A 15,095-nucleotide genomic window follows, 5' to 3' on the forward strand; every position below is an offset into this window, starting at 1 on the left:
GGGCCATTATCTGACACAAAGGTAGTTGGCAACCCGAACCGTCCAAGAAGAATAGTATGCAGGGGTTTGATCGTCGTCAGAGAACTGGCGGGCTTCATTGGTATGACCTCGAGCCACTTGCTGTGTGAATCAGCGACAGTCAGCAACATGTGATCATTGACCGGTCCTGCAAAATCGACATGCAATCTTCACAACCTTTCTCCCGTGCCAGGCCAGCTAACAGGAGGCTTGGCTGGTGGAATAGAGGAGGCTTGCACGCAAACCTGACAAAGTTTAGCCAACCGTTCGATGTCGCTGTCAACCCGGGGGTACCAAAAGAGAGAGCGCGCACGCGTCTTCATAGCCGCAATGCCTTGGTGCAGGGCATGTAACATTTCCGGCAATGTTTCTTTCGCCTTTGTTGGAATTACTGCACGGTGCTCCCAGCAGATCAATCCCTGACTCAGCATTAGTGTTAAAAATACGGGCATAACGCCAGCTGTGACTCCGGCAACCGTTGCGGCCAGTCATTCTGTATCCAGTCATACATTTGCCGTAGTTGCAAATCATTGTTAGTGAGTGCTGCTAGTTCCTTCACCGATATCACCCCGTCATTGAACTGTTCAATCAGCAGGATGTATTTTTGAGCATCTTTGTCCGCAAAACGTGTGCTGTCAGCCTCAATTCCAGGCACTGGTAGGCGACTCAAAGCATCTGCCGTGATGTTGCTTTTCCCCGGCTTGTACTCGATGATGTACGAGTAGGCACTTAGCAGTAGCGCCCGGCGCTGTATTCTTGCGGCAGCCATTCCAGGGATTGGCTCTCTGGGTGCAAAAGCCGTACGAGGGGTTTATGGTCAGTAACCGGCATGAAAGTATGTCCCAGCAAGTAGTATTGACAAAATTTCGTTACACCAAACACAAGAGGAAGTGCCTCACGCTCCAGCTGCGAGTATAGTTTTGCTCTGCCGCCAAAAGCGTGCAGGAGCGAAATCCGATCGGGCATTCCATGCCATCTTCTCGGTGCGAAAGTACTGCCTCGATTCCCGTGGGTTATGCATCGCATTCTAATCATTACGGATTGTTGGGGTCATAGTGCACAAGAAAGTTGGCTTCTTGCAGCAGAGTTTTTGTGCGCAGAAAAGCTTCCTCCTGGTCCACTTCCATACAGTCCCCCTTTTTTAAAAGGTCATACAAGGTCCCTAAGATCAAGGATATGTCTGGCAAAAACTTGTGGTAATATGTCACCAACCCCCAAGAAACGCCCTTAACTTTGTCGCGCAGGTTTTGACGGTAAGGTAATTGTTAAGTGATGAGTAATCAGGAGTCGCTTACGGAAAGCACAATGAGTAGCTTTACTCTGCGATCGTGATGGCAGCGTGACCGAATGTCCCTGCATGCGCAGGCACGTACACTGTCTGATGTCGCAGAAGAAGACGAGGCGCGTCTTCTTCTTTTTCCATGTTATGCCGGACATAACACCTCCCCCCACTAGACGTCATGTCCATATCTTTGAGGTGGTCGCCGGTCTCGGGAACTTCTTCGAGTGCCTGAAGTGTCAGGCTCTGCCGGCGGCACAACAGGAAGCGATTTCTCAGGAATAGCAGTTGTGCTGTTGTCCCTGATGGTTGTCGCGGGTTGCGGAGCCAGGTCATCACGGCTGTTAATGTCCCATGCGGGTGCCACAGCTGTCTGTGGAGGTTGATTATGCGATGCCACTCTTCGCGGCCGTATGTGGTTGGTGTGCCGGCGAATTGAACCTTGCTCTACCCGAATCATCCAAGAGCGATGTCCCAGCTGACGTTCGATCACTCCCGGTATCCACTTTTTACCGTCTGGAAATGTTTTAACCCACACTGCTTGCTCTACATTCAGCTTGCGTGGGTTTGTAAAGGTGGCAGTGCTTTCAGGTGTCTCGGGGCTGAACGTCTATAGTCGCTCGAGAGCAGACGGAAGTTCTCTTCCAAAAAGCATCCAAGCAGGTGTCTTTCCTGTTGCCACATGGATTGTTGTATGTTGTTTGAATAAAAATCTGGCAACCACACAATTCAGATCTTCTCTTCCTCTTTTAGCTAGTGCCATTTTCAGCTCTTGAACCATGCGTTCAGCCTGGCCGTTAGTTGCTGGATGGTATGGCGCGCTTGTGATGGATATTACACTGTTATTCCGGTAGAAGGTCTTGATGTCGTCGGACACAAACGCTGTGCCGTTGTCCGAAACCACCTTCCGGGGAACGCCGAAAGTTGCGAAGATAGCCCTCAATTCTCTAATGACGGCAGCCGACGTCATGTTTCGCATCACTCGGACTTCCACCCATTTAGTGTATGCGTCCACGACCACCAGAAAAACTTGGCCTTCAACTGGACCCGCAAAGTCCACGTGAATAGTAACCCAAGGGTGGGAGGGTCTGTGCCAGACTGGCATGGGCTCCTTCGGTGGTGTCTTGCGGTGGGTCTGGCAGGCAGTGCATTCTGTGACGAATGACTCTATGTCTGCGTCGATACCGGGCCACCAGAGGTAGCTCCGTGCGCATGTCTTCATTGCTATAATTCCACGGTGCCCCGCGTGAATCAACGTCAACGCGTCCGTCCTCAGCCGCGTGGGGATCACAATGCGTGCCCCCCATGTCACACAATTTCGGTGTGTCGACAGTTCTGCCGCCTTTTTTGTGTAAGGTGCGAACTCTGGTGATTTGAGTCGATGAAGAGTGCCCTTTTGAATTGCTTCTAACACTTCAACCAGCACAGTGTCCTTTGCTGTCGCTTCTGCTACCTGTTGCGCTGACAGAGGAGGCCGTGACAATCCTTCAAACATCAAGATGTCGCCAGGTGGATTCAATTCGTCTTCTGTGTGTGGCAACGGAAGCCGACTGAGAGCGTCTGCGTTCTGGTGACGATTTCCTGGCCTGTATTTCAGGTCGGGGTAGGCTGCCAGTTTCACGCACCATCTAGTCATCCTTGATGATAATACTTGTGGAACAGGCTTGTTGGAGCCGGTGATACCTAGCAGAGGCTGATGGTCTGTGAATATGGTCACGGACCTCCCAGCTATGTATTGATGGAAGTGGTGAACTCCGTACACGATAGCGAGGCCTTCACGATCCAGTTGCGAATAGTTCCGCTCGGCACTGCCTAGCGTTCTGGATGCAAAAGCGATCGGAGCCTCCCGCCCATCAGCATCTTGCTGTGCAAGTACGGCTCCCACTCCATATGGTGAGGTGTCGCAAGACAACACTAGAGGTCGTTTTCCATCATAGTGTGCGAGCACAGTGTAGTTCGCCACTAGATCTTTCAGCTTTTTGAAAGCCCTTCGGTGTGTTTCTTCCCACCTCCACTCTTTGTTCTGTTCAAGTAGTTCGTACAGTTCCTTCGCGATTGTCGCGCGATCCTTTAAAAACCTGTCGTAAAACGCCAGGAGGCCTAAAAAGGACTGTAACTGCGTCTTGTTCTCCGATTCTGGGGCTTCGACTACTGCTTGGATCTTGTCCTGGGTTGGATGAATTCCCTCGGCGTTTATGCGGTGACCTAAGAATTTGACCTCCTGGTTTGTGGGGTGCAACTAGCGCTCGAACTGTGTTGTAGGTCTCTGCGCCGCATAAAGTCAGCAGTAGTGCCCTCTTCTTTCCGGCGTCTTGCACATTGTTCGCCTGGAAGTAGAAGTCCAAGCGCTCCGCCCATGCCGACCACGCAGTACCGTCGAACTCTTCGACCTTGCCTTGCAGCGCTGACATCGTTCAGACGATGCAAGTCTTCCCTTTTGCGGTTCTGGTCCGCCTTCGTCGCCAATGTTAAGTGCTGAGTAATCAGGAGTCGCTTATGGAAAGCACAACGAGTAGCTTTACTCTGCGATCGTGATCGCGGCGTGACTGAATGTCCCTGCATGCGCAGGCACGCACACTGTCTGATGTCGCAGAAGAAGACGAGGCGCGTCTTCTTCTTTTTCCATGTTATGCCGGACATAACAGTAATCACCGCAGCAACGTTTTCCACCTTCGGGTGCAGCCCTTTTGCATCAATTCTGTGACCCAAGAAATCAACTACTTGCTGACGAAACTTGCAATCCTCTGGATGTAACCTAAACTCGGATTCTCGCAGTCGCTGCAACACCGTCTGGAGAAGGCTCCTGTCGTTCTGTTTCTCCGCCACAATGATGTCATCCAGATAGACTTGCACGCCAGGCAAACCTTGCAGAATTGCCTCAATGCACCTTTGAAAAATAGCAACGGCTGATGCGACACCGAAGGTAGGCGGCTAAAGGAAAACAACCCTTTTTGCGTGTTAACTACGATCAGAATACTAGCAGTCTTATCCAAGAACAACTGGTTGTGGGCATCTTTCAAGTCGATAGTGCTAAAAACTTCTCTGCCGTTTAGTGCCGTAAAAATATTCTCAATTTGGGGTAGCGGTTATTGCTCGACATGACATGTTATGCTAACAATCGTCTTAAGATCTCCACAAAGACGAATGCTGCCATTCATTTTTACATTCAGAACCAGAAGAGTCGCCCAGTCGGACTCATCAGAAACTTTCTCTCACAATGCGTACGAAAGGTCGAGCTTTGTAAAACTTGGGAATCACGCCCATGCGGAGTTTTAGCTGCCCTGGTGAACCCTTCAGCAATCCTAAGCCTGGCTCAAACAAATCGGAGAACTTTGCGAATATCGACCTGACGCCGGTAGTGGACCTTCGCTCACCTTGACATTAATTGACGAAGGCGGGCTTGTGCATCAAGCTCAAGTCTCGCAGCAGGTCGCAGCTGCATAGGTTAGGATCAGTGCACTCCAATACTGTCAATGTTCCGGTCACAATCTTGTTCCCTAGTGACACCTGCATATCCAGCTGTTTGCACACTGGCAGTTTTCCCAGGAAGCACGTCAACTCGAGCGATGTCTTGCAAAGTGTCGGCCAGACGTCCTTGTGCCTTTGGTATGTAGTCCATGTGATGACGGACACCGGTGCCCCTGTGCAGTGTTGCTGGATGTTGCGCGACCGCAAACGATGCTGTCGCGCGGCATCCGGTGCAGCGAGCTCCCAAAGTTGCAAGTGTCTGCCAACTGCCGAACTGCCACGATGAAATCCTTCACAGTTTCGTCTGACTTTTGGTTCCGCGTAAAAAACTTGTACGACTGGGTAATCTCGTTTGTCTTCGGCGAGTAGTGCGCCCAAAGCAGTTGCATCACCTCTGCGTACTCTAGGTCATTAGCCTTCCCCGGGGTGCACTGACTGCTCAACACCTCGACCATGCGGGTGTTAATGCCACCACCAGGAAACCTCGCTTCTTTTTAGTGTCGCTCATGCTGTTCCCCTTGAAGAAGGCCTCCAGCCGCAACTTGTACGCGTCCCACTTGTCCATGGTTTTCTCGAACTGCAGTGGGCTTAGGAACGCCGCCATGGCTGGCCATTCAGGCTGACAGCACCAGCAGTGCAAACGATCCGGAAGTGTGGCCAGCTTGTGCGGGGTACTTGAACTCATAAAAGCAATTTACTCGTCACCACTGAAGTGACTTGGATGATATCTCGGGCAGACCGAACGTTTGTTCGTAAGCTCTGCTTCTTCTTTTTAACAGCTCATCTTAGTGAGCGAAAGAAAGAACAAAATAGCAAAAGGAAGGGAAGAGTAGATTAGGAGCAGATAACAGCCGCATCATCGTCAGTCACAGCACGGGTCACACAGTAATTGTTCGACAGAGCAATTACACAGATGAAAAAGCAATCCCACATACCACGAGCATCCTTCTGCCATCACTTTTAAAACTATAAAAAGGTTTATGAAAGTCCCGACATAATTTTTTTTGTTTAAAGTTTTACTTTGTGTCTAGAAATTTAGCCTCTGTCGGCCATAATTCTTACGGCTGGCAACTTTCCCATTGGATTTCAAATATTGTATGTGCTCAGATTATCTGTTGGTGTAGTGTAAGTTTGTTTATGTGTATCAGCTGTAAGTTTGAAAAAAAAATACTTGGTCTGCCTTGAGCATATTATATTTATTAAAAAGTGGCTGCATGCTTAAATTTCTTCTGTCTCCTCTATAACTTTCATACATATGCAAGGTTTTCTTCTGCAAGATAATTAGTTTAGTGTAGTTAGTTGCTGTTCCCTAAACCAAGATGCCAAAGCTCATTTTGGAGTAAACTAGGGAGTAGTATAATATTTGTTTAAGCCAAGTAGGTGCGTAGTAAATTTTGTATTTTATAAAGGCTTCCAGTAATTTGGGATAGATCAGCTTTGAATGAGCGGACCATTTCTGGAAATAACTGATGCATTCCTGATCACCCCCAGGGAATGCATACCAATTGAAAAAAAAACTTTACAGGAGAATGAGAATGACAGGTCATCACAAAAGATTATGTTAAAAAGTTGACAGACGTTGCTAAAAAAGATTAAGGGAGGGTCAAGTCAGAAAAAAGAGAGACCCGCAACCAGACCCCAGGTACTCCCCTACATGCACAAACTCTCGCACAATTTGAAAAAGGTAGCCGGGCGGTTTGACGTTCCTGTTGTTTTTTCGGCGCCACGAAAGTTGGCGCAACTCTGCCCTAGAATTGCGGATAAGGCTACGGGCAGGAGCCAATGTGCCGTAAGGCACAGGAACAAGTATGTTGATTGTGTGGTGGGGGTGGTTTACAAGATACCACTAAGCTGCGGAAGAGTGTACATCGGCCAAACTGGCCGATGCATTAATGACAGGGCACGTGAGCATGACTGGACACTCCGGTCGACCGCTGGGGGTCACTTGCCTCTGCATTGTGCTGCCTGTAAATGCCAGCCCCAATTCAATAACATCACCATCATCGGGAGGGGCACAGATAAAACTACCAGAGAATTATTGGAAGCGTATGCAATAACAAAAGCGGGGCAAGATGCATGCGTCAGCCAAACATCCGTTTTTCTTCACAAAAAAGAAATTACCTATCTTGACACGTGCTGAAGCGATAGTGCGGTTTATTTCGTTGGTGTTTTTTCATTAAATGTTTAGTTGTGAGTTCAGCGCTTGTGTCGTTCACACCTTCCTTTCGTCCTGTGTATTTTTTGCGCGCTGTTTATTTCCGTTAAAAAGTACTTTTACTTTACTTCAAAAATACATTGTATTAACAGTACTTTACTTCAAGTACTTTGCACCTGGTTTAGTTACTACTTTACTGAACTTTGTAGCCTCTTATTTACTCTGTACTTTGCTTCAAGTACTTTTTAGATATACTTTACCCAACACTGTCTCTTTCACCCTACCAGAAAGGCATATGACACCCTCCAAACTATGAATTGGCTCCAGCGGCTCGTAGTGTCCTTTCAGGTCCACGGCAAAATGAAGCAAAGTATAAAAGTGTATGTCTCTGCCCCGACTCGCCGACGCCAAGTCGTACTGCACATAGACGTGAATTTTTTTTGTTTGTTTCATTATTATTGAGCTGTCTCCACGTTGATGCCGTTTGTTTAGTCAAAACTGCGCCGCTGATGCCACCGTCGCGGTTCGCGCCTCCACCCGCAAGAAGACGGAGCTCAGAATTTATTATGCCGAACCATTTTCCAATGAACCAGTAACTGTCACAGGAGATTACGGTTCCGTTCCAGTTTGGGTTCGACGTTAAAAGCTTGACTTTGGTTATGGTTTCGCTCCAGTTTGGTCAAAAATAACGGTCTTGGGATTTGGGTTCGGTTCAAGACCTTGGCTTCTTTAGGATTACAATAAAGAAGGCAGCCTGTTTCACAATCGACCAGATTGCGGAACAGGCTGCCTGGTATCGTTATTACTATATCTAACGCAGATTATTTCAGAGATGCACTTAAGACATATGACCTGGCCAGATGCTGAGTTGTAACATGTGTGCATAACTGCTTCGTCCTTGACTTTGTATCTTCTCCCCACTACCTGATGTGAAGCCCAGAAAAGGGCAATTTAAGGGTAATAAAAACAGAATGAAATGAATAGATGGGAAAAACAATGTTAATTAACTTCCCCTTGCTACTCTTGCATTGCTCAGGCGTGCATGTTCGGTGGGACCGTTCAAAGTGTGGAGCTTGCTCTTATAGCTTCTGCAATGCTCGAACTAAAAGTGACGGAGATGAATCCCAAATGCCTACAATTTGTGCTGGAAACATTGGAGAAGCACCTTCGCTGTGAAGGGACATAAGAGATATGAGTTTGTGTATTATAATGCATGTCTCGTTTTTGGGTTTCACATTTTGTGAAGCTAATGTTTTTTGTTCTTTTTTGCAAACTAGGATTCAGGGAAGAGTTGGGGATTATGCCACAGCAATTTGAGTTTTTGAGAAGTTTAGAGTTGAATTTCACAGTTCAAGTTATGTTACTTCCTATTCTGGCAGGAATTATGTGACTTTTATCATAATTGTTTCTACTTTTCCAGCTTGTTTTTCATATCCAAATAAGTTGTAAAATGACATTCTAAAGAAGTTGTAATTTCTTCATTTATGGAAAGAATGTAGATTTAACCTGATGTTGACAAAACATATTCCCAGTGCAAGTATTGGGTGAAATTGGGTTTTAACTCGCACAGAGAGCTCTCTATATAATGAATTGCAGCAGTGCTGAACTGCAAAATATTATGGGTATACATTCAGAGTTTCTGTTTCTTTTTGGGGCAATAGTTTTCAGGTGCTGTTGCAACCGGTCATGTTTGACGACTGGATCTGGGACATCCGGTGGCTCGCACCAGACGACGGTTTCTTTGATCCTTTGGACGAAAAGTGCATGAACGTGGCCATTTGTTTCGGCCACAACGGCGTGTCCCTCTGGGACTGGAAGTCCAAGGAACGTCTCGCTTGGGCTGTCTGCACTGAGAGCTGCATTCTGTATCCTTCATCTCTGTGTGGGTCCTTTTAATTTTTCTACCGCTAGCAACAGCTCGACGTGTCAGTATACATTCAATCACAGCAGGGCCTCTCAGTTAGTGGAGACAGTTGTGCTTTGGGTAAATGGTAATCACGTCACCGAGTTGATTATCTCAGCAAGTGCATTTCATCAAGCCTCGTTGCAGGTGTCACCACGTTGCTACCGAAAGGAATGATAATTTGTTTTTCTTAACCAATGTTTTACTATTCCCAAGTTTGTTAGCTTTACTGCACCTGCTTCGAGGAAACGAAACATGGTAACGGTATTGTTGCGGTGGCTGGTGGTTCTCGAGAGGGATTGGGACATGACAGGTATTCGCAGACAACCATATATGTAGGCCGTGTACATAAAAGGTGCAGCAATTATTCGAGCAAATGTCGTAGTGCCAAGGTTCGCCATTTTGACTCCAAATTTATTCATTGGGCATCACTTTGTCATCGACGTCCCAGACGCTTTCACGGTTGTTTACTGCAAAGGTGATTTTGCCGTATTATGGTACAGCGACAAGGAACGTTTCAACATGACTACTACCGTGGATGATGTCTCGATGGGCCCCTACCCATGTCCTTGTCAGATTGAGGGTTCTGGCTGCTCCTTTTTGTGATGCTACTTTCGCCGATCTACCGTATTTACTCGCAGAATGAACGCACTTTTTTTTACGAAAAATCGATGCAAAGTTGGGGGGGGGGGCGTTCATTACGCGAAGTAAAATTTTTGCGTCCGTATTTACTGGCATAATGAAGGACCTTTTATCCTGAAAAATCGAAGTAACTTCTTATCTCTTTGGGCGGGGCGCCCGACCCCGCAACCAAACTAAGCTGTGCAAAAAAACAAGAAAAAAAACAAAAAAACTCCTCTTTGTTTTTTTTTTCTTTGAATTCCTTGGGTGTCTTTTTTTTTCCGCCTTTCGCAAGCTGTTTTGTTTGCTTAGGCGTTGCTTGGGCGAGGGCTCTCCGCTTATCTTTCTTATCTCCTTGTGCGCGGCGCGCGACGCACGACCCCTCCGTAACCAAACTGCGCTGTGCAAAAAAAAAAAGAAGAAAAAAAAAAAAAGCTTTTATTGTTTTGTTTGTGTTTTTTTTAGTTTGGTGGGGTTCTTTTTTTCTTTTTGCCGCCTTTCGCAAGCTGTTTCGTTCACTTGGAGCGCTTTTCTGCTTCTCTTTCTCTTTCTTACCTCCTTGCACGGCGGCGCGCGAACCCAAAGTCCAAACTGCGTTGTGCAAAAAAAAAAAAAAAAAAAAAAAACAAAAAAAAAAACTTCTTTTTATGGGTTTTTTTCTTGCTTCCGTCCGATCTTTTCGAATTTTTTTTAACGCTGTTTGCAAGGCGTTTTGCTGGCCCGCGCTGCCCATGCATTCGCGACCTCCCTGCACCAGGATAGAAAAGTGCGTTCATTTCGCGCGCGTGGGCAGGGGGTCAAAAAGTTTGACGTCCAAGTTGGGGGTGCGTTTATTACGCGAGTGAAAAAAAAAGTCGAAATTTTGAGAGCCGACTTTGGGGGTGCGTTCATTACGCGAGTGCGTTCATTGTGCGAGTAAATACGATATGTTCTGTTCCAGGTTAAGAAAAGTAAGACAAGCTCTTCCCAGAAAGCCTTCCACTTTTTCCACTTTAGCAGGACAAATGCTGGAAAGGAGGAAACCCCCAATCGTGACGAGAAGAGAGCTTCAACAGACTATTATAGTAATTTTAGCTGGACCTAGTTTTAGGTGCAGACGAAATGATATGACCTTGATTATAAGAAACCCGATAAATCTTAAGATATGCTGGTCACTTCGTTGGTTCCACCTGGAATTCTCTGATGGTGGCTGTGGGCACCGTCTTCAAGGAGGTCATCCTTTGGGCACCTTCCCAGTGTCTGGCGCAAGCCCCTGCTCGTGTGGTGCATAGGCTCTCTGGGCACCAGGTAGGCTTTTTTTTTTTGTGCCTTTTGACTTTGGGAGTGTTTGAGAACAGGTGTTGAATCAGCGATTGCCACTTTTTGGGGTTGTTTTTACTTTTAACACATTCCAGAAAAGCTATATATTAGTGTTTATCTTGGAAAAGTACCTTTATATTGAACTCCACATGACTGACAAGGGTGTTTGTTGTATAGGCCATTTTGTTCTACAGACATAGTGTGCAAACTTAGAGCGTGCAAAACTGAAGCGGGATGAGCAGGTCTTTTTTTGTTTGAACATACTTAAGTGTCACTGAGCATTGTCTTTTTTTGAGTGCCGTTCTTACCAAGTAAAATGCATATCATGGTCTTGGCGCAGCAGGCAATTGCTTTTGTTTTGACCAATCCCCCCTAAACTCTTATAATACTGCTAGTAAGAACAATGCCATGTATGCCTTGCGCTCACCAATTTATTGAAGCAATGTTAAAGTGTGATTCTACAATCAAACGCCATTAGAACGAATGCCTCTAATACAAAAACGCCCTTTTATTGGAGTAAAATAAAGTCTTGGCCAATCTCCCATGTGTTCACTGTGTTTCTCCGACTGCTACTACGAAATCCTGTTTAACAAATATTTCTGTTTAGTGAAGCAATTGCATAGTTCTACAAAGAAAAAATGACTGGTATTGCGAGTTTTCTAGGTGCAAAGTAATAGACCCATGGCCCCCCCTGGCTATGTGCCTGCTGTTTCCCAAAAAGACCTTGAATGTTTTACAGGTTTGTCAGCATGCGATAGTACAAACTCGGTTTCGTGCGATTGCGTTTTTGCGCTCGACTACTACGACAGTCACCTGTACTATGAAAACTATCGCCAGTCCTGCGGACTTCGTTATAAAGGCGTTTGACTGTAACGTGTACTGGCCCAGGCACATTACAGTACAAATGTAAGAAACATTTTTCTTAAAAAAATGACAGCCGTTTACAACTCCCTGTAACGCCGAATTAGAGCGCAGCTCTTGAGGAGGAGGAGGGAAGGGTACTGGGGGGTGGGTCAAGTGACCTTGGGGGGCGGGGGGTCACGTGACCTTGTGGGAGTCACGTGACCTTGTGGGAGTCACGTGACCTTGGGGCGTGACGTGACGTCGGGGGGTCACGTGACCTGGTGCCACGTGACGATGCCGATGACGTCATCAGTGATGATGACGATGCGGATGCCGGTGACGTCATCAGTGACGTCACTGATGACGTCATCAGTGGCTATGACGTCAACGGGGGTCACGTGACCTCGGGGGTAACCCCAGGTCACGTGACCCCGGGGGGGGGTCACGTGACCTGGGTAACCATCGTGACCCTCGTGAGGGTAACCCTAGTAACCCTCGTGAGAGTAACTCTCGTGACCCTCGTGAGGGTAACTCTCGTGACCCTCCTGAGGGTAACTCTCATAACCCTCGTGACCCTCGTGAGGGTAACCCTCGTGAAAGTAACCCTTTTGAGGGTTACTAACCCTCGTAACCCTCGTGAGGGTTACGAGGGTAAGTAACCCTCGTGAGGGTAACCCTCGTGAAGATAACCCTTTTGAGGGTTACTTACCCTCGTAACCCTCACGAGGGTTACGAGGGTTAGTTACCCTCAAAAGGGTTACCTTCACGAGGGTTACCCTCACTAGGGTTACTTACCCTCGTAACCCTCACGAGGGTTAGTAACCCTTGTAAGGGTAACCCTCGTGAAGGTAACCCTTTTGAAGGTAATGAACCCTCGTAACCCTTGTGAGGGTTACGAGGGTAAGTAACCCTCGTGGCCCTCGTGATCCTCGTGAGGGTAACCCTCATGAGATTAACCCTCGTAACCCTCGTAACCCTCACGAGGGTTACGAGGGTTGCGGTTACGCCGACGCCGACGGCGACGCCGACGCCGACGCCGACGCCGACGCCGCTCAAGCCGGGAACGGGCCCCTAAGAGCTGCGCTCTAAAAACTGACCTTGTTACGGAGTGGTTCTACCATAGCGGGCCACTGCGGAACTTGTACAAGTAATGAAACTGAAACAGACTGTGATAAACTGACAGTACGAAAGAATCAGAGGCTGCAACAGATGATTCCAGGATTAGTAAGCTACATGCAATCTTGAGTTTGCCCAACCCTTGTTTAATGTTATTATTTATTGATATTTTAGCCAGAATTTGAGTTGTTATCGGAGTGACCAACGTTATTGGATCACCTCAGTTGTGGAACTTTGCTCCGGAGGAGGGGCTGTTTTGCCTGTCATCCGGGAGGGGCGTACCCTCCACATAAAGTGGCATTATGAACATCGACGACTAGCCTTCATTGTGCTTTCAGATGACAAACTATTCTCGAAATGTCCAAGACTGCTATTTGCATTGTCACGTCTTTAAGAATTACTTGTTTTTCGTTACTGGCTTGGGTGTTGCTTGCTTGCTTGCTAGAGATGTGGAAAAAAGCATCTCTGCACGCATGACACATTTACGGTAGATTTGCCCAGACTCACCGAGTTGGTGACAAAGATACCTCTTGCCATCTGACTGTATATTAATGCGCAGAGCCGATTATGCTTGTTTTTTTTTCTTCAAAACTTCCAGCTAACAGATGACATGCGCGTGGTGCCCCAGCAGCGCCATTGCTACGAAAAATCGGACGCAGTTTCAACACTCCATCGTACGGCATGATGTCGGAGGTTCTGCAACTGAAGTGATCTACAGATTGTTCTCAAGCACTATTCAGTTGTAGAAAAAGCCTTATAAATGAGGCAATGAATGAAGTGTACCAAAACTTTTCATTAAAGTGTCTTTAGATGGTCCATTTATCTTAATCAAATTTCGCGAGCGCAGGTTTCTTAAAGAAAATATTTAAAAAAAAAACATGAAAAGCCCTTAACTCTTATGCACAGAGAGAAAAGAAAATATGAAAACAAACCATGTGGCTGGCACTGTTGAAACAAATATGGGAAGCTTTTTTGAGAAAAATACACGCAGTCAGATCCAGCACATCTAGGCGCATGCGGTACCGTCTGTGAGCAGTAGGAGTGTCAACCCGACGATTTGTTTTCATTTTTCTTCTTGTGCATAGGAACAGCACATTCTTTACTTGCACTTTTCTCCAGAAACCTATACTCGCGAAATATCGATAAATGCACCTCCTAGAGATGACTTTGTGGAAATTTTTATTGCACTCCCCTCGTTGGTTTATTTCTAAGGCTTTTTTTCTATGACCGAACAGTGTTCAAGAACACCTTGTATGATGCCAGGAGGGGCATTGTTTGTCCGAGCTCATTCGCGGCCGCACTTCCCCACCCAGGGCGTCATCTTCTCGGTGAACTTCAACGTGCCCCGGCGCCTGCTGTGCTCCACGTCGGATGACCGGTCCCTGCGGGTGTACCGCTTCCATGAGCACCCTTCCCTCTGCCAGGCGGGTGCTGAAGACCTCAGCCTGGAGCAGCTCTCCAGGGGCTGGTTCAGCTCGCTGCACGTGCTGTACGGGCACGAATCGCGCGTCTGGAGGGCGGCCGCCCTCAGCAGCTGCTACATTAGTGTCGGTGAGGTGCGATGCCCTTCATTCAGCGCATTTCCCCAAGAGCGCAGCTGCTGCCCTCAGGGGCTTAATTAACGCCCCCATTTACTAAGGGTGGGCAAATACTCTTGAGTTTGTAATTCAGTCGAACCCGGATATATCGAATTGAAGGGGATCGTAAAATAATATAGTTTGATATATCGATAATTTGATATACAAAAATATGTTAACTTAAGCTCTAGTTGAAATTTCCGCATGTCTCTGCTAAGACCGAAAGCCGTGACAAAAGGGACCTTACCAAGTAGAGCCCCTAAGAGCCGCTAAATACAGCAGAGCTTAGTTGATGAAGATCACGAACACCGCCGCGCTTACGCGACGGTGTTTGCGATTGTTTGATTGTTTACGCCTAGCCACGACCTTCACACAGTGCCTGCTACAAAACACAAAAATAATTTAAAAAATGAAAAAACGGAAAAGCAAATTGCATCAAAAAAATTCTAGATCCATTGAATAAAATTAAGCAAGCAACAAAAAAGAAACCTCACTAGATTCAGGTGGCAAGAAAGGAAAAAACGGGCAAAGCAAAAACGGCAAAAGAAAAAGGTAAACAAAGATAAGAGGTTCAAAGTGCGATTGCTCAACCGTTGTTGTCGGCACACTTGACTTGACGAAAACGTTTTCTTTCTTTTGCTTATATATGTTGGGTCTAAGTAGTCGCGCAGCGACAGCGGTGTTCAGGGAAAGTGCGCACGCTACCGTTCCAACTACAGCCCAGCGGGCACTCCCTGCCTCCCTGCCCTCCTTACATACGCGCGTGCCCTTCCCTTTGCTTTTTCCATCCTCCACTTTTTTCTTTTCTTTTTTACA

General features: G+C 47.0%; 1 protein-coding gene across 2 annotated transcripts in view; it reads left to right on the forward strand.

Moving 5' to 3' along the window:
• LOC8033835 (WD repeat-containing protein 6) overlaps window positions 1-15,095 on the forward strand; it is a 111,473-nt gene that overhangs the window by 7,269 nt on the left and 89,109 nt on the right. For both annotated transcript variants that reach the window (XM_029977787.3, XM_042292513.1), the window contains exons 4-6: window positions 8,582-8,785; window positions 10,587-10,731; window positions 14,016-14,258. In XM_029977787.3, the coding sequence (XP_029833647.2) occupies window positions 8,582-8,785; window positions 10,587-10,731; window positions 14,016-14,258 (592 nt within the window). The remainder of the gene's footprint in view (window positions 1-8,581; window positions 8,786-10,586; window positions 10,732-14,015; window positions 14,259-15,095) is intronic.

Source organism: Ixodes scapularis, unplaced genomic scaffold, assembly GCF_016920785.2.
Source record: "Ixodes scapularis isolate PalLabHiFi unplaced genomic scaffold, ASM1692078v2 PGA_scaffold3__209_contigs__length_174095766, whole genome shotgun sequence".
NCBI classification, from domain to species: Eukaryota; Metazoa; Arthropoda; class Arachnida; order Ixodida; family Ixodidae; genus Ixodes; species Ixodes scapularis.